Source organism: Neomonachus schauinslandi, chromosome 16 (assembly GCF_002201575.2).
Source record: "Neomonachus schauinslandi chromosome 16, ASM220157v2, whole genome shotgun sequence".
Classification (NCBI taxonomy): Eukaryota; Metazoa; Chordata; class Mammalia; order Carnivora; family Phocidae; genus Neomonachus; species Neomonachus schauinslandi.
Window position 1 is genome coordinate 11,567,361 of NC_058418.1, and position 19,401 is coordinate 11,586,761.

The 19,401-nt window shown below is 54.2% G+C and overlaps 1 protein-coding gene across 2 annotated transcripts in view; it reads right to left on the reverse strand.

Moving 5' to 3' along the window:
- GRIK5 (glutamate ionotropic receptor kainate type subunit 5) overlaps positions 1–19,401 on the reverse strand; it is a 54,007-nt gene that overhangs the window by 20,270 nt on the left and 14,336 nt on the right. The window contains exons 12-13 of one of the 2 annotated variants that reach the window (XM_021692259.1): positions 13,235–13,438; positions 73–189 (exon numbers count right to left, since the gene is read on the reverse strand). In XM_021692259.1, coding sequence (XP_021547934.1) covers positions 73–189; positions 13,235–13,438 — 321 coding nt within the window. The remainder of the gene's footprint in view (positions 1–72; positions 190–13,234; positions 13,439–19,401) is intronic. The other variant, XM_021692260.1, reaches the window with a different exon arrangement.

Below are 19,401 nucleotides of genomic sequence, written 5' to 3' on the forward strand. Positions count from 1 at the left end.
CTTGGGGACACAGGCATGAGCCCCACCACCAGCCCCTGCCCCACAGCCTCCACATGTCCAGGGGAGCCGTACCATATGCACTCGGTAGAGGATGCTGATCCCCAGGGTCATGAAGGGTTTGGAGAAGTCGATGACCTTCTCCCGCTCGGCCGTGATGGTGAATGCCGCCACCGCCAGGTCCGCCTTCTGCTGGAGGGGAAGGAGGGTGGGGGCAGCAGGGCGGGCCAGGGAGACAGACGGGCAGTTAGGGAGACACGCACAGAGAGCTCCTGAGGGGCCAACAAAGAGAAAGGAGGGGGACTGAAGGGGCCAGGAGCCCGCACTCGCTCCAGAACGGCACCTTGGGCCCAGAATCAGGCCCCTGTCATCTCACGTCTGCTGGACGATGCTCCTGTGGCCCTTCCCTGCCCAGCCGCCCCTCCTCATCCTGTCAAGTTCATTGTGAAGGCCCTGCTTTATAAATCCCCTCACGGACCTGCATAGCTCCCACTTCCCCCACCACCAGGTCATGGGGAGAGCCTGACGTGGGCGTGGAGATGCCAAGACACTGACCCACTCAGGGCTCTCTTCAGGCCTTGCTATCCTCTTCTATCTTGACGGCTTATGACATGGAGCATTTACTACGCACTGACTTTGCACCAGGCTCCACGCTAGGTAACAGTCTCTACGGGTTACCTCCTTCCAACAGCTCCCGGAGGGCCACTACTAGCCCTGTTTTATAGATGGAGAAACTGAGTCTCAGAGGGGCAAAGGCACTCATCAGTAAAGCTGGATCTGGGGGACCGTAAAGCAGAGATGGGACCTAGCCTCCCCTGCCACCGGCAGGCCCTGGTGACCTACACATGTGCACAGACAGAGGAGCATCTTGCCCCTTCTTATGCACTTGCTACTCTTATGCCTAATATGTGAACTGCCAGGAACGACATCACACAGACTGGACCAGTGCCCAGCTCAGCCGACAGAATGACCTCGGGGGGAGCTGCACGCGGTCTTCAATGGGGGAGGAGTGCCTGGGTTCCAGGTGAGGGTGGGGAGCGGGTGGGGTGGGACAGAGAAGGGTTTGGATTAGTGTCTGGCGGGCATACCCAGAATCCCTCATCCAAAAGGATCATTTCGCTCCAGCTCTAGTGGACTTAGCTAGCTTTGAGCTGTGGGCCAGACAGAAGACAGGGAAAATGCCAACACTTCGCACACCCCTCCCGCCACACACGGCACACGTGGGCACTGTATCGGGTCCCGTGTATGCCACCACTGACTTGTGCTCACCACGCCACATCCACACACACGTGCTAAGACACAGGCTGGCCCAGCGATGTACCAGGCGCACAGGCGCAGGCGGACAGACTCATGCCCCGGACACAGCGTAGGGAGGAGGAGACACACGGGGGAGGGGCGATCCCTCGAGGCATGTGCATAACGGAGCAGGCAGGACAGGGCAGGGTGCTGGAAAGGGGAGCTCTGACTCTGCCGAGTTCGCTGGGTGACCTCGGGCAGGGGTTTCCACATCTCTGGGCCTCAGTTTGCTCATCTGCAAAATGGGAATGGGGGTTGGGCAAGATGTCTCACACACCTCTCCTGGTCCTGGAGTTGGGACCCAGCTCCCAGGAGACACCTTCCAGGCATACTGACTATCTCCCAGGCCTCCACCGGACCCCAGAACTGACTCCAAATTCAAGCAGAGATGACTGTAGGGCTGAAATAAGAGTAGAGGTCCTGGGGGCGCCTGGGTGGCTCAGATGGTTAAGCATCTGCCTTCGGCTCGGGTCATGATCCCAGGGTCCTGGGATTGAGCCCCATGTCCGGCTCCTGGCTCAGCGGGGAGCCTGCTTCTCCCTCTGCCTCTCCCCCTGCTCGTGCTCTCTCTCTATCTCTGTGTCTCGAATGAATAAATAAAACCTTTAAAAAAAAAAAAAAAAGTAGAGGTCTTGGCTCACTGGCCTGGGAGGAGACACACACTCACAGGGAAGCGGCTGAGACAGAGCACACGGGGTAATACAGGTGTGAAAGGAACTGGGGCACAGGTCAAACAGCTACCATGGGGCGAGGGACACGGCACCAGCCCCAGTGTGACTTGAGCGCAGAGAGTGGGCATAGCCCCAAAGCAGAATCCAGAGGCGGCAAACTGCGGCATGGGCCCAAAACATGGCTGGATTTGGGGTCTACCCTTGCAAATTCCCAGGTGTGCTGAGAGTAAGGAGCATCTTGCCCCTTCTTATGCACTTGCTACTCTTATGCCTAATATGTGAACTGCCAGGAACGACATCAGCTAATACAGGAGTCCTATCACTTCGATGCACTCACGGGAGGTGTGCCCTGGGGAAGGCCCTCCATGGGGGCCTGAGTCTCCCCTTCAGAAAGCAGGAGGCAGTGGCTTTGCAATCGGGGCTCAAGGGGGCGCTGTGGGTCCCTAGGCCCAGCACCAGGAGCCCACTTCCTCCCTAAAGGGCTCCCAGCCCCTTTCTGTCCCCTCCCTTGCTCTGCTCCCTGGCCTCCTCCCCCACTCTAGACACCTGGCCTCGGGCCAGCACCTAGGCCTAACCCACTTCTTCCCTTTCCCGAATTCTCCACATCTCCTCCAGTAGCAAGGGCAGCAGCTCTGCTGCCAAAACACAACTCAGATCTGTCCACTTCTGTCCATCCGCCCGTCCAGGCCCTGACCATCAGAGTCTCTCTCCTGACAACTGCATCAACCACCTCACCGGCCCCCCAGCCACTACTCAGAACCGCACAGTCCAAAGGGAAAGTCCCCTGCTAAAATCCCCTGGGTGGCTTTGCACTGCACCTACAGCAAATCCCTTTCCCTGCCAAGAGGCCCTAGGTGATCTGAGACCCACCTGCCTGCTGGCCTCGCCTCAGGCCCTTTTCCCTCACCCACTCGGCTCCAGCCACAGTGCCTGTCTTTTGCTCTTCAACACGGCAGGCACATCCCCCACCCCAGGGCCTTTGCATGTGCTCCTCCAGAGCTCTGCCTCACCATTCGAGGCTTAGCTCACACTTCACTCCTTCAGCCCTCCCCACCAGGGGAGGCCTCCAGACCCCACTTACCCCACCCCAGGGTCCATTCTCTCGTATTACCCATTACCCTGTTTCATATCCTGCTTTGCACCTACTAGAGTTGACCCTGCCTGTTTGCTTATTAATGGACTAGCTTTCCTACTTAATTACCAGTTCCCTGCCTATCTAGCTAGAGGTGTACCCCAGAAGCTACACAGGGGCTCCCAACAAACACTGCTGGATTTTGACCAAGACTGGCCTCTCTGAACGGCCCCCAGGGCTGCCACCATTCCCCACCATATTCCTGGGCCTCAAGCCCCGTCTCACCCAGCTGCTTTCTGGCCTCCGCATCACTGAACACGGCCTTGCCCGGGGCGTCCCACTCTGCCCTGCAGAACTGGATCCCACCCACCCCTACAGGGTCCCTTGCACCCTTCCTCCTCTGCGGCACCTTCTCTGGACCCCCCCAGTCTCGACAGCCCTGGATCTACCACAGCATTTAGCTCAGTTTGGAAAACATCTGTTCGCTTCTCTGCCTCCGCAACGAAACCTGCAAAAGCAGGGCCAACTGGATACATTGTGTCTCCTCTGCTGAAGAACCAGGAATGTCCCCCCTCCTCTGGGGGCCTCCCAGAGTGTCCCGGACAGAGAAAGCTCTCCTTCCCTGTGCTTCACGGAACCTCGCATGGGTGCAGAGGCTCACTCTCACACAGCATGTACGTACCTCGTGGCCACCATTTCAGGGCTCCCCCCCGCACCCAGAGTAGCTCACGTAGTCCCCAGAGCGACCCTGTCTGAGGGACCATCCTTCCCACCATTTCACATGTGAAGAAATGGAGGCACAGTGAAGGTAAGCCCCTGGCTTCTAGCTGACCTTGGGATTCAGAACCAGTCCCCCTCTAGGGGTTTCATCTGTCCACTGTCTCCACCCTCCATGGCCGGGGGCATCGGAGGTCAGGGTCCAGGTGTGTGACTCCTCTCTGGTCCCGGGAAGCTCGGGAGATGGGCGCTTTGCACATGACTAGAGTGAACGGGTCCTTGAACTTCTCATCAACACACAGCAAACTCAGCCTGAATCCGTCCCCCGGGTCATCCCAGGCGGAAGCCTCCACCCTCTCCCCAGCGTCCCAGCGTCGTCCTTGACATCCCTCCACCCCTCACCGCTTCCATTCTCAAGCTCTCCTGATTCTGCTCCCCAAATGCCTCTGGAATCGATCGCCTCCTCCACCTTCGCTGCCCTGCTCCTGCCCCAATCACCGTGTCTCAGGACTGGAAAGCTCAGCCAGTCGCCCGAGGGACCCCAGAAATGACAGCCTCGGTCACCGCAGCCCTGCTTAAACCCAGTAACAACTCCCACTCTCCTTACACTGTCATCCATACTCCTCACCCGGCCCCCAGAGGCCCCTCCCCACCCGGCCCCCAGCCCACTGCCACATACTGAACGTTTGTGTCCCCGCTACAAACTCATCTGCTGAAATCTTAACCCCTAACGTGATGGTGTTAGGAGGTGGGCCTTTGGAAGGTGAGGAGGTCATGAGGGTGGAGGCTCATGAATGGGATTTAGTGCCCTTATCCCGTTCCATCCAGAAAGCTCCCTCGCCCCCTCCACCATATGAGGCACAGCAAGATGGCTGTCTACGAACCAGGAAGAGGCCCCTCACCAGACACCCAATCTGTTGGCACCTTGACTTGGACTTCTCAGCCCCCAGAACTGTGAGAAATAAATTTCTGTTGTTCATCAGCGCCCCCAGTCTGCAGTATTCTGTTACAGAAGCACAAACAGACTAAGACACCCACCACCTTGCCCTGCATCCCCCCCGTTGCAGTCACTCTGCCCATTCTGTCTGTCCATCAACTCATTTACCTACTTGACAAATATTAGCGGAACACCCACCACCGAACGAGCACGGTTCTAGCTATGGGAATCCAGCGGTGAAGATAAACACATAATGGTGGGTGGTGACAAGTGCTATGAAGAAAAATAAGGCACGGCAAGGGGATCGAGGCTGCTGGAAGATACTAGTTTGGACATACTCCCTGCTGCAGGGAGGTCTTGAGAACAAATGTGAAGGAAGTGTGGAGCAAAGGAAGGGGGCTGGATTCTACTCCAAAGACAACAGAGGACGTCATATCGGAGGGTGTGAGCAGGGGGGTGATGTGATCTGGCCACCATGGGAACAGACCACAGGGGCAAGAGTGAAAGCAGGGGTCCTGGGGACCAAATGAAGTCCATGGAAATACTTGGGGTGGGGGGCTAGGTGGTGGTGGAGAGGTGGTCAGATTTGGATTTCATTCCGAAGGGAGGACAGACATTCCTTAAACCCTGCAAACTCCTCCTAAGGTCCTCTTAGAGCCTTTGGAACTCTCCTTCCTCCTCCTCCTCCTCCTCCTCCTCCTCCTCCTCCTCACCCTAGATTTCCTAGAAGAGTCACCTATTTCTTACAGAAGATTTCCCTCCAAAGGGGGGATGCTGACATTTAATCTTTGGAATGAAATCAGGAAAAATCCAAATGATGAGCCGTCTGCAGAAATGATGGGGCGGGGAGACTGTCTAAATGCCAAAAAGCCAACCAGCGCACTCCAACCCAGCCCCAAACTCGCCCTTTATCCCAGCTCTGTGCAAACCACCATTCTGCTTTGCCATCAGCTCCCTGTCAGATTCTGCCAGTAGGGGGCGCCAGCGGGACACTGCCAGGAGGGAGGAAGGCGAAGGCTCACCGGCCTGGGTGCTGCACCCGTGTGGCAATGGTTCCTCCTGGGGCAGCAGAGGAATCCAGTTTGTGGCTTCCCTGCACCTGCCGAGCCGGCCTCTCCGAGCCCCTTGGGGAAACCAGTGCCAGCCAGCGAGCACCTTCCTCTAAGTTTCCAGTAGTTTCCGCTCCTCACCGTTCCTTCAGAACTAGGGAAGCAGCCATTTCCTGCCTTGCCACTTCCACGATAGCTGAGAGTGAGGGTGTGCAAACTGTGGCCCTCAGGCCAAGTCCAACGCCGGATTTTGTGCATAAAGTTTTATTGGAACACACCCACGCCCATTTGTTTAGGTATCGCCTATGACAGCTCTCCATCCAACAACAGAGTTGGATAGCGGTGACGGTATAGCCTGAAAGTCAAAAATACTTATATCTGGCCCTTCGCAGAAAAAGTTTGCTGATCCCTGCATCGGAGTTCAACTTTTACCCTCTTCGTTACCACGTTAACAACTTTATTCCTAGTAAGTAATGCTCTTCATTCAAACATTCGGCATGCCTTCCCTCCTGGCAGGACCCTGACTCGTGCAGAAATGACAACAGGCCACGTGGGCCCTCCCAGCTCGGTCTCTATGAGGGCCCAGTGATGAGCATTTTCTCAGAAGGAGACTAGTGAGCTGCAGAAGAGAGCACAGTCCACTCCCAAACCCCAGAGGTCTGCACTGTGAGTCACCCCTGGGTGCCCATGTCCCTGTTTGCCACCAGCACTCTGCATATCCCCGGATCTGCTGGGTCACGGGCCCAGGTGGCAGATCAGTTTGCACGCAGCTGGGATTCGCTGCAGAGCCTTCGTGCACTCCTGGCCTCCCTCAAAATGAAAAGCCGTGTGTGTTGTTTGGTAAGTGGGTTGGAGCCACTCACAACTTACATCCAAATCCCCAAGTCACCAAACGTCACCAGTACCAGACAAACAGCGGCCCCTCCTCAGATGCCTGAGTTTCAGCTCCGTGAGGCCCCTCATCTGAGTCTCTGAGTTTTCACCTTTCCAACTCCTTCCCCCGTCCTCTTAGGCCTCAGGGCGGTGGTTGCTTCCTGCACCCCTTACCTGGTGATCCCTTACTTTGCTTTTCTACTCTTTCAGTCATCTGGTTAACCACTTGACCTTCTTTGTATCAAATTCGCTCTGTTCAAGTAGCTGCTGTGATTCCGTTCAAGTGGCTGGTGCTATTTTTGTGCCCAGATTGGACCCTGACCCACAGATGTCAGTGGCGGGTTTCCTGCCAACCCCCTTAAATGTGACTTCCCAGGGTAGAAGACCAGCACGACCCCAGGTGCGCCGTCAAGATCAGGTTCTCTGCGGCCTAGGTGACGGCGGAAGGCGAGACGGAAGGCTTCCGGTGGGCCCCAGAAAGCGGGCTGGAGAATACAGCATTTGCCAGGTCAGTAGCTCAAGCCAGCTGCCAAGGGCTGTGTTGACTTGTTCCAGTAAAGAGACTTCATCTGGGCCAGGGACTGCAGTTGGAGTCACCGCCTGATTCCGTTTACAATAATCCCCAGTCATCATCCAAGCTCTGTCTGCCTTCTGCACAGGCCGAACCGGCTAGCTGACTGGGGGTGAGATCACCACCTCTGCTTCTTTCAAGCTGTTCATGGCAGCACTGATCTCTGCGATTCCCCCAAAGGACGCAGAACTGCTTTTGGGTTACTATCCTGGCAAAGGCAGGGAATTCTAGGAGCTTCCGCTTGGTTCTTTTACCATAATGGCCCCAACTCTGCTGGCGGCCACGCAGTTCTCTTCCAAGTATACAAGTGGGATCTGGGAAAACTCAGGGTGGGTCTGTGGACCTCTCAGGCCCATTCTGAGTCGAACTTGGACTCAGACTCCGTCTATCGCCTGACCACATAAGGCCCACTGCGGTCCACCAGGCAAAACAGGAAAAATCAAAGTGATCTGCCATTTATAAAAATGACCAGGGGATGGGGGGACGGGTGTCTAAATATCTAAAAACCAACCGAAAACCTGCATGACCTTCTCTGCATGGGAAGGAGCCTGTATAGAAACCACTGCAGCTTTTCTGGAAAACGGTTCGACGATCTATAACAAAAGCCATACAGAGGGTCCTCTTCTTTGACCTAGTCACTCTATTCAGAGACTCGGTCCTAATCAGCTGCAGTTCAGGCAAAGCTTTTGTGCATAAAGATGTTTGCTTATGGTTGTTTCTAACAGCACAAACAAATAAAAAAATGCCTGGAAACAACTGAGTACAAAACCATGCTTTGATAAATTACAGTCTGTCCGCATGGGGATCAGTATATGCAGCCAGGTAATGTTCTGTTTAGGTGGGAACAATAAGGTATTATTTTTGGCCTTTGAGATTGGCAGAGGTTTTTTTTTAAAAAGATTGAGAATACCTCTCGTTGGCAAGAGTGTGGAAATGTGACATTCTCGTGCACTTTTGGTGGGGATATAAATTGGTGGAACCTTTCTGAGCATCCATTTGGCAGTCTCTCTCTGCTTAAAAAACATTCATACTCTCTGACCCGGTGCTTCCGCAGTTAGGAGTTTCTCCTTCAGGAATACGCCCACAAATCCACAGGCCCAGTGGACGGTGGCATTGTCTACACCAGCAAACACGGGAAACCACCCAGACAGGGGATGAGTTAAATAATTCATGCTCAGCTGCACAATGAAATCCGTATTTCTCCTCTCGAATTTTGGATTGTCACCTCAAGCGATCCATGCCCAGAGACAATCCTTGTCTCCCCAAACCCACCAAACTACGCCTCCCACTTCCTCCCCAGGGTGGGAGCCAGCCTTGCCACCCACCCAGCTGCTCAGGCCACGCCCTGCAGTCACCCCTGATTCCTCTCTCTCTCTTGAGCCCCACCGCTCGAGTCTAAGCCCCCATCTTCTGTCTCCTGAACCTTCCGACGGACTTCTACTCTTAGCATCCTGTTTCTACTCTTGCCCCACTACAGTGATTTCTCCAGAGAGCAGCCTGAGTAATCACTTCTGAATGATTTAAAAATTAATCAAGGTCGTACGTCCATACAGTGGAGCATTATTCAGCCCTAAAAAAGAAGACGGCAACTGATCCACGTTACGACGTGGATGCACCTTGCCCACGTGATGCTGAGCAAAAGAAGCCACAAGCAGAAAGCCGCATATCGGATGATTCCATTTATAGGAAATATCTAGAATAAGTAAATCCATGGAGACGGAGAGACTGGCGGCAGCAGAGAGCAGTCTGGTGGTTGCCAGGGGCTGGGGAAAAGAGGAATAGGAGGGAGCTAAGTGCTGAATGGGTGTGGGGCTTTGTTTGGGGGTCACAAAAATGTTTTAGCACGAGGTAGAGGTGATGGTGTGGCACAACATCGTGAATAGACTACCTGCTCCTGAATTATACTTTAAAATGGTTAATTGTATGTTATATGAATTTCACTTCAATAAAAAAAAGAGAGAGAACAAATTAGATCACGGCACATTCCCTGCCTGAACCCTTCCACTGGCTTCACACACTGAAAATAACATCTCAGCTCCTTACCCCGCAAGGCCCCCGGTGATCCGGGCTCCGCTTTGGGACCTCGTACTTTCCCTCGCCCACCCGTCACCCCAAAACTCTGTGAGGGAGGTAATATCATCCCCATCTCAAGAGGCGACACCAAGTCCAGAGAGGGGACCTGGCTTGTGGGGGCCACATGGGAACGCAGGCAACTGAAGCCGGCCCTGCCTGACCCATAACGAGCTCATGACTGTCGTGGCCACGGCGGATGGAGGCCGCTCAGATCCGCCCTTGGGATAGGGCACTCACGGTCCCAGCTGCAGAGCATGCTGGTGGCTGATCGCTCTCAGCTCGGTGGGTGGAAGAGCCTCCCTGAGGACGGCCCCCTCCAGTGACAGGTCGGTGGGGCGTATAAAGGCCTGCCGCCTCACCTCAGCTCCAGAGCTGCCTGGGGGTCAGCTGATGCCCAGTTATAGCTGCATGGCAACTCTGCTCCTTCCCTCCCTCACAGGGCTGGTTTCCAAGGGGGCCTCCTGCCTGCTAATCTCCACCTCAGAGTCTGCTTCCCCGGAACACCCTAAAATAGCTGCTTTGTCCTTGAGGGTGGGGCCGGAGGGCACAAATTTTTATCCTGGGGGCGGAGAGGCGCTCTGATGACAGCACGTGAATGACAGGTCAGACTTGTACTGTGGAAGATCCTACTGGAAGACACAGCAGAATGGAGAGAGGTGGGAGGCCAAGAGCCAGTGAGGAGGCTGGGAGAGGGGCCGGAGCCTGAATGCACGCAGTGAGGACAGGGAGAAGGCCAATTCCAGCAGTGGCCCCTGGGTGGAATAAACGGACCATAATTCAAGACTGGCCTGGGGACGGGTGGGGTGACTGGGAAGATTCCGGTGCCCTGGGCTGGCTTCCATCTGGAAGTCACTCGTCAGCTCCAGGCCAGCCTGATGGGGGCCAGCCCTGGCTCTACCAGTCACTCGCCGTGTGGCCTGGACATGGTACCTTGGTGTCTCACTCTCCATTAGAGAAAACTGGGCTAATACCAGGCCCTCCTCGTGGGGCGGCGTGCATATGGTTCAGAACGCTTGGGCAAGGCCCTGGCACGGGGTGAGTGCGTCATCCTGTCCGCCCTGGGCTTCCCAAGTCCCTGCTGGGGGTCAGACACACCTGGCTGCAGCCCTGTGGGGAGGGGGGCAAGTCCCTTTGCCTCTGAGCCCCGGGGCAGCAGTGAGAGGACAGCGATCCTCAGTCCCTTTAAGTAACACTCGAAAAGCCTCTGGCTTGTCAACAAAGGCAGCTGCTGCTGAGTACCCCCGTGAAGCTCCGTGTACTTGGCCATCCCACGGCAGGCAGGCAGCTGAGCCTCTGCAGGGCCAAGCCCCGCCCATCCTTCGCGCTCCCAGCCCGCTCCTCCTCCAGTGTTCTCTCCCTAAATGTCATCGCCATCACCCAGCTGCCCCAGCAACGGAGAGGCTCAGTCCTTTCTCCCGTGTCCCCAGCCCCAGGCCGTCACCAAGCCCAGGTGCTCTCAGCCTCCCTGTGTCCAAACTTGCCGTCCCCCTACCTCCCTGCACATCATCCTGCCGCCACCCCCCAACCCCACCGATTCTGGTTCCTCACTTGAGCCAGCTTGAGACCTTTGGGGGTGTGTGCCATGAGCCCCCTGCTGACAGCCAAGCCCTTTACCCCGCTCAGTTAGAGCAAGGCCAGGCCTGGCTGTTGTCTCCACAGGGTGTAGCACAGGGCCTGGTATACAGTAGGCCCTCAGTAAATGCTAGCTGGCTAGAGAACAGACACGTGAATGTATGCGTGTGCTGGCCATGCCGGTAGAAATAACATTAATGAGAATGTGTATAGAGCACATGCTTACAGTATCCACTACCTGCTGGGCACCCGTCCTAAGCCCAGGGAATAACTCGTTTCATGCTCAAGACGGTGGTGTGTTCTAGCTACTATTATTTCTCCAGTTCTACTGTTGAAGAAGCGATGTCACGGAGAGGTTAAGGAACTCACCCAAGGTCACACAGCTGGTAGGCAGTGGAGCCAAGATACGAACAGGACTCAGCATCACAATCACGCAGCGCATTAGGAAAGCTCCCAGCCTCGGTGCTGTGCTTGCCCCAGACACCATCCTGCCCAATCCTCCAAACCCTCTGCCCAGCTGCGGGTCAGGCTTGAGGCTCATCCCCAAGGTCATGCGGCTGTAAAGAGGACTATTCCATTACTTCTTTGTTGATGAAGAAACTGGCATCCACTTTACAGTGACTCTGGCTGGGGGCTACTCTCCTGCCCTCGCCTACTTCCGGGGACCCTGATAAATGCTCTGAACCCACATGACTGAGGACTAGGATGTGGAAATGGAATTCACGGGGGAAGTCAGCCAGTCAGGTGGGTGCCAGGCCGCCTGCTCTCCATGCCCCGGCCTTCTCAGATTCTGGCTTCAGGCCCTTCAAACCCACCCGGAACAGAAGCTTTCAGACCAGCTGGCAGCAGCAGGGCATGCCTCGGGCCTGCTCATGGGGTAGGGTGGGAGAGGCCTAGCCACCAGGACCCCAGGGACCCCCACCCCAGCCCTCCCTCCACCATAGCCATTCTGCTTTGTCCCAGCTTCTGAGGGTGCCTTCAATTGGGGGGAAAAATGTTCTGCAGTCAAAACAGCTTTTGAAAATCAGTGCCCTAAGGAATAAATGCCCTTGTCATGCAAAGTGGCCTTCTCAAGTCTACCCTGGTGACATTCCTGGGCTTGGATGCAGTGAATTCTGGGATGGAAGAGACAAGAGAGTGAGGATCCTTGATGCCCTCAGCCAAGTCCAATGTCAAGGCTTCCCTGAATGTTCGTGGCCCTAGGTCCCTGGTTGGCTAGGGCCTGTGTATCTCCCCTGGCACGGCCCTCCCTCCAGGCCCTTGCCCACATGGTTTCTCCTGCCTGAAACCTGCCTGGAATAAAAAGAGGGACTGCATGTTGAGATCCCCTGCCTCTGACAAGCAACATGGGTGGCGCTGTCCCTGTTCCCTGAAACCCTCAGGACAGACCTGAGAGGCATCATTATCCCCATGCAAGGGAGGAGAAAAGACAGGTAAAGGAAAGAGAAACAACTCACCTGAGCATTCAAACCCAGACTGGTCTGACTCCAAAATATTTTTTCCACACCACCCTCACCTCCCACCTCCTACACCCCTGCCTCTCTCCCTCCTTCCCCTTCATCCAAATCCCACCCACTATCAGGGCCCTTCCAGGGCACCCCTCTCTCTCTCTCTCGCCCTGACTCCCCTTCTGTAAATGCCATTTACTCTGCTCTGAACACATTCTCCTGCTCCCATACCCCCTTCACCTTGCTGACTCCTTCACACCCTTTGGGAATCTATTTGGGGGTCACCTCTCCTGGGAAGTCCTCCCTGGACTGGCTGCGTCGGGAGCCTCCTCTGGGTCCCTCCTCGGAGTTTCCCCCATCACAGCCCTGAAGGGTATCTTGTGGTCATTTGCTTTCTGGCATCCTAAGGACACCCTAACCTTTTGAGAGCACAGTCCAGGTCCACTGTGCTCACCATTCTATCCTATGCCCAGCATGGAGCAAGGCACACAGACAGTGCTCAATCAACACTGTCTGAGTGAGCGGACTTGTGAGTTCAACAGGTAGCCTTGTTGTCGGCAATGTGCCAGGCCCTCCTGGTGGGTGCCAGCCACAGGGCACAAGCGAGAGCCATCCCCGTCCTCCCGGCCCAGCCCTGCCACCGACAGGAAGCCTCTTTCCACCTTCACAGTCTCTGTCCAATTCTAACTCCGTGTCTTCTTCGTCCACCCAAAAACTCCCTGAGCACCAGCTGAGCCAAGGGAATGCTAGGAGAGCATGTGGCAAAGCAGGACACAGGAGGTGAGGCGTCGTCTCTCATCCCCCCGCCCTGAGCCGGCCCCGCGGCGTTCACCAGGACCAGGAACACACAGCACCTGTTATGTGCCAGACTATTTGAAGCGCCGCGGGCTGCTCGCCTGCGGGCCTCCCCATGCCCACCTGGACCACGGCCCCTCCCCCAGACCCGGCCCAGCCGTACCCGGTTGATGAGCTCGCCGACCATGCCTGTCCAGGAGCCGTTGGGCTCGGGCGCCCCGTACAGCCCATCCTCCACCAGCCGCAGACGGTAACGGAAGCGCAGGAGCTCGGCCAGCTCTCGCAGCATGTCCACGCAGAAGCCCTCGAAACGCTCGTTCCCAGACAGGGCCTGGAAGTTCGGCCGGCGCATGACGTATGGGTTCTCCTGGGAAGCAGCAGAGAAGCGAGGTCAGAAACTGGGCAGCTAGGGGCTGCTTGGGGAGCAGATTGTGAATCTGCCTCCACGTGGGACAGAGTCACTGCATCCGTTCCTTGCCTACAGATGCTCAGAGTGGGGGGTAGGCCTGGAAGCTGCTGGACGCGGTCTCCGGACGCCCCCCCCCGCCCAGATCACTGGAAGCTGTTTTCGTCTCTGCCAGCCAACCTGATGCTCTATTGTCTCAAACTCAAATGCCTACCAGGGAGGCGAGTAACCTAAGAGTAAATCACACGGAGGGAGATTATGCCAAACTGGAGTAGGGGCTTTCAAATTTCTGACCATGATCCATAGTAAGATACACATTTTACTTTGCAACGTAAGTCATCTGCACGCATGCACTTAAATAGACTTTGTTCCTCAAGAGTCCTTACTCTTAGGGATTAAAGGCAGCAGACCCTGATTGTTTTCTGTCCCGCTCTACTTCACTTTTTTTTTTTTAAAGATTTTATTTTATTTTTAAAAATTTTTTTATTAAAAGATTTTATTTTATTATTTTTTTTAAAGATTTTATTTATTTATTTGACAGAGAGAGGCACAGTGAGAGAGGGAACACAAGCAGGGGGAGTGGGAGAGGGAGAAGCAGGCTTCCCGCCGAGCAGGGAGCCCAATGTGGGGCTTGATCCCAGGACCCTGAGATCATGACCTGAGCCGAAGGCAGACACTTAACGACTGAGCCACCCAGGCACCCCTAAAAGATTTTATTTTTAAGTAATCTCTACACTCAACATGGGGCTCGAACTCACAATCCCGAGATCAAGAGTCACATGTTCTACATACTGAGCCAGCCAGGCGCCCCTCTACTTCACTTTTCTACACGACCAGTAGCACCCACTGAACTGACTTGATGAGCTAGCAAGGGATCACAGGGTCTGCCCCACCAGGATTGAGTGCCAGCCGACACCACTATGAGGGAAGCAGGACTGAGATGCCAGATGGCCCGACGTCAAGAATTCTGGAATCCTCGGCTGTTTTGCAAAATGTCCTGATTATAAAGGTTAACAACAATTCACATTCTAATACGGATTCTGGTAATGCTTTGCAGGCTAAACAAACACCTCAGACTCCGTATGGGTTTGCTACCCTGATGCTTATTTCTGAGGGGTTCCAGCAAACCTTACTGACCCCCAATGCACCAAATGAGCACAAAAGCAGGGAAAATGTGCCAAAGGGTTAGTAAGATGAGGCATTATGAAGTTGATGTCAACAAAAGGGAGTCTTAATCTTGACACAGTTATTGTCTAAATGGGTGTTTGTATAGTGTCACTTCGGACTGAGGAACAAAGGAAGTCAGGACTTAGGACACAGCGGGGAGGGCTCTGGCAAGAATATCCACAATGGTGGCCACGCACTGAGTACCTGCTGAGTGCCAGACCCCCACTCTGCCCCTCGAACAGATCCCTTTAACTCCTGGCAGGTGACCCTACACCAGAGGCATTATCAGACTCATTTTACACATGTGGAAACTGAGGCTCACGGAGGTCAAGTGAGGTGATTTGTTCCCCAGTGACAGGTACGGTGAGGCCAAGTCTCAGTATAGGCTGTGGATTCGTGGACAGCACCAAACCCCACAGCTGAGGGGTAGTGGGATGGAGGGAAGTCAGTGAGTGCTTCTCTCTCTCCACCAAGCCGCCTTTCCAAGCCCCAAACTGTGGAACGGGGAGTAGGAATGTGAGATGATGCTAATAATAGCATCAGTAGCTAGCATTTCTTGTAGGCTTGCTGTGTGACAGCTATTCTGTCAGCGTGGGAGGTCGGTATTATTACCCCTGTTTCAGAGATGAGGACACCGAGGTCCCAAGAAGTGAAGCCGTAAGTGGCTGAGGTGGACAAGCTGGGCTTACTCCAAAGCTCTGCTCTGAGGCCCTGTGCTGATGGACCTCAAGTAGACAGAATCCAAGAGCGATGCATGAGAAACCAGACAGACAGGGACCCAGGCCGGGTATCAAAGCTGGAGAATCAGAAATCAAGACTTCTCTAGACAGGCACCAGTGTTAGAGCTGGAAGGCCTGCCCCCCCCACAAGCTCTCTCCACATACCAAGCAGGGAACCAAAGCTCCGGGAGGTCAAGCATCTCGTCTGAGGCCACACAGTGGAAGCAGGGCAATGGCAAGGGGAGATGGGACAAAGCTGGGACTCCAAACCCAGTTGCTGTGCACTGTGAAGCCCTTGGTCCTTCCACCAAGGCCCAGCTGATCTCCAAGTCCAAGGCTGAGGCACTTGGGTTGTGGGTTTAGGTTCAAGGCCTCAGCATTGGGGTCTGAGCTTATTGAGGCAGAAATAGGGACTGGGGCCCACGAACAGAATTCAAGATCAGAGAACAGTGATGGCCCCAGACCATCGGAACCAAGGGTCTGACGGAGCCTCTCATCCAGGGTTTTCCGACTTATTGAGAGAGTCTTCTGCGGAAGTACCGCAGACAGACAGTGGGCTGGTGCTAAGTCTGATTCTAAGAATCCAGCCCACAAATGGTCGTGCATCTGTACGCAAAATGTACGCCCAACGGAATCATGGCAGGACGGCTCCTAGCGGGAACAAAGACTGAAACTGCCTAATTTGGGACAGGTTAAAAAGATTATTGATGTCATCAAAGACTCCTAGGCAACTCCTAAAATAAGTTCTATTGGATATATTAAGAGGAAAAAGAAAAAAAAAAAAAAAGCCAAGCTACAGAACAACGTGTACAATATGCTACTCTTTGTGAAGGAAAAAGCGAGGATGTGCTTGTATATATACATAGATGTTTCTGCAAGGATGTGGCCTCTGAGGAAAAAAAAATGGGTGCCTGGAGGGGAAGGAGTACTTTGAAATCTATTTTATGTAAGTTTGTGTTAACTTCTGTGTCTCCCCAAATGTGATGAATTTTTTTAATTAAAACTTTTTTTTTTTTTGAGAGAGAGAGAGAGAGAATGAGAGAGAGAGAACATGAGGGGGGGAGGGTCAGAGGGAGAAGCAGGCTCCCTGCCGAGCAGGGAGCCCGATGTGGGACTCGATCCCGGGACTCCAGGATCATGACCTGAGCCGAAGGCAGTTGCTTAACCAACTGAGCCACCCAGGCGCCCTAATTAAAACTTTTAATATTAAATATTAAAATATTTAAAAAATTTTTGAAGCAGGGTATGTAAGTGTATATAGAAACATGAATGGTCAGGAAGAGCCAGAGCAATCCTAAAGAAGAAATTGGAGGATTCACCCTATGAGGTATTACTACTTAGTTTAAAGCTATGGTATTTGAGACAATGTGGTATTAGAGCAAAGACAGACAAATCGATAATAGAACAGAGAACTTGAGGGGTTGGGGGGTGCCTGTCTGGCTCGGTCGGAAGAGCATGTGACTCTTGATCTTGGGGTCATGAGTTCGAGTCCCACACTGGGCATAGAGATTACTTAAAAATAAAATCTTAAAAAAAAAAATGTCCATGTGAAATAAATGTGCCCTGCCCCCCTACCTCACATGGTACATCAAAATCAATTCCAAGTGGATGGTAGATCTCACTGTAAAAGGTACGATTAAGTTTTTTGAAAACAAATAGAAGACTTCGTGATCTTGGGGTAGGCGAAAACTTCTTAAATTCTAAAAGCATTAATCAAAAAAGGAAAAAAAATCATGGATAAAATGGACTTTAGTAAAATTAGAAATCTTTGCATCAAAAGATTGGGAGTGCAGAAGCAAGCCACAAAGCACAAGGTATTTGCAAGACATATATCCAGTGACGACTGTATCCAGAATATATTAATAACTCATAAATCGATAAAAAGGTCCTATGTCCCAATTTTTTTCAATAATAAAAAAAAAAAAACTCAAACAGAGGACTTCCCAAAAGAAGAGTGTCAAATGGCCAATAAACCAAAAAAAGGTGGTCGACTTCCCTGTTCGGGAAATGCAAATGAGAAGCACAATGTGGTTCGTCTGGGGGGTCATCCGGGTACCAAGCTCAGGGCGGCTGGGAAGACCGGAAGACACAAGCAGAGGGCCCGGCCCAGCACTGAGACGTCGGCCACGGTGGTGCTAGTTTATCCAGGATGCGAGCTCAGGAGAGCATGCCTTCCGTGCTGGGAGGCCAGGTGGCTTTCTTACCTCATGCGATCCCCCCACAGCCCTTCAAGATGGGATTTTACAGATGAAGGTAAAGTCCAGCTGAAGTGGTAGGGAGCAAAGTCATGAGGAGAGCGAGGTCCGGCCAACCCCAGAGTCACCAAAGAGAAGGATGAGAGGTCCCAGCGTGATGAAGACAATCACGGGGAACACGAAGTGTTCTGGGAAACCTCTGCAGGAGGGAGCAGGGCTGGAGGCTGAGGGAAGGCCCCACACAGCCTCGCCTCCGTGGGCCTTCTTTTGCACCCTAGCTTCCTTGTGGGGCCTCTGTCAATCTTGGTCCCAGCCACCCTTTCGGCTCCAGACCAGTGAGCTCCACCCCAGAGATAGCCTCACCCTTCCCCCATCTCGGACCTCCCCCTGCGCTCTCACTCCCAGCCTCTCTGCCGGCCTCAACACCCACATCAGCTTCCATTCCCTCTTCCTACAGCCCCTATAAGCTCAGGCCTCACCTCCCGACCTGGAGCACTTCTCCTCTCTGGAGCTTTTCTCACATCTAGGTCTGACCCTGCCCCTTCCTGCTCAACACTCTCCAAAGCCTCAGGGAAAGGGTAACTGCATCCTCCAGAGACCCTCCCCCCTCTGCAGCCCCGCAGCCTCTGGGCCACAGAGCTGGGCCACAGCACTTACCACCCTCTGTGCTTGCTAGGTGCCAGGCACTGTTCTAGGCCCCTTGGACAGAATAGGGAAGAAGGCAAAGCCTGACCGCCTCTTGTCCCAGGCACCCAGTTTGACTCACGCCAGAATCCCCAAATGCCCGACGAGGGCCCTGCCCACAAATCCGAGTCAGAAAACATCAGTGAACGAGTGGGTATGTCCAGCTGTGCAGATGAGGCCGCTCCCTCCACATCCGGTCTGGCAAACATCTTCTAAGGCCCCTGCTCTTAAAGCTCATGCTTCTTGGCATGTCCGGCCCTTCCTTCTCTGTACACCCAACTCCTGCACAGCTTCTAAACCCTGTCTAATGCCATCTCCTTTGTGAAGCCTTCCTCAAACCTTCTAAAGCTGAGTCAGTCCCTCATTACCTTGTATTGGAATGACTGTGTCCAGGTCGATGTCCTCCATCAGACTGGCATCCCCTCCCCCGGTGCCACTCAAGAGTAAGGAAACCACAAGGCCATCTGTGACTATTCACATGTATCCAGCATTTGGGTTAGGCCTGGTGCACAGCGGCTTCAGTAAATATTTGTGGAATGAATGAATGAATGAGTGAATGAATCCATCCATCCAAAGAGCAATGAATGTCAGAAAGAGAACCACACTGGCTCACAGGCCTTGGGTAAAAGGCGAGACAGGTGTGAGGAGGAGATGAAGCCTCCAGGGTCATGGCTCATCTCTCCTGACATCCCCTCCCTGACCTCTGTCCCTGCTCCCCACCGAGGACCCCACCTCTTTTGGCCCCAGGAAACTTCTTGGTCTGGCCACTGCCACAGGCATGGAGGTGTGACTTCTCCCAGCCAGCCCGGCCTGGCCCTTGGGGCCCCTCGGGGAGGCTGTTATGAAGCGTCTGGTTTCCCGTCTGCAGGCCATCTGGCCCTCCCCAGCAGGCTCACTGGCCCTTCTCCAGAGGGACACGAGGTCCACGCTCAATGGGGAGCTCCTCGGGGACTGAGAGAACAGCCTCTGGCATCCTGTGACACCTGTAGTAATCCCCTCTAACCTCAGCATCCACAGCTGTGAGCCGGCGCGGCTCCCACACTCACTGGGGGGCTCCCACAGACAGCGGCTGCCAGCACGCTGGGCACTTGGCTGTTCGGCAGGGCGCAGCTGCCTGGCGCACCGGCCTCTGGGCCCAGCTGCTCTGGGCAGCCTCCTG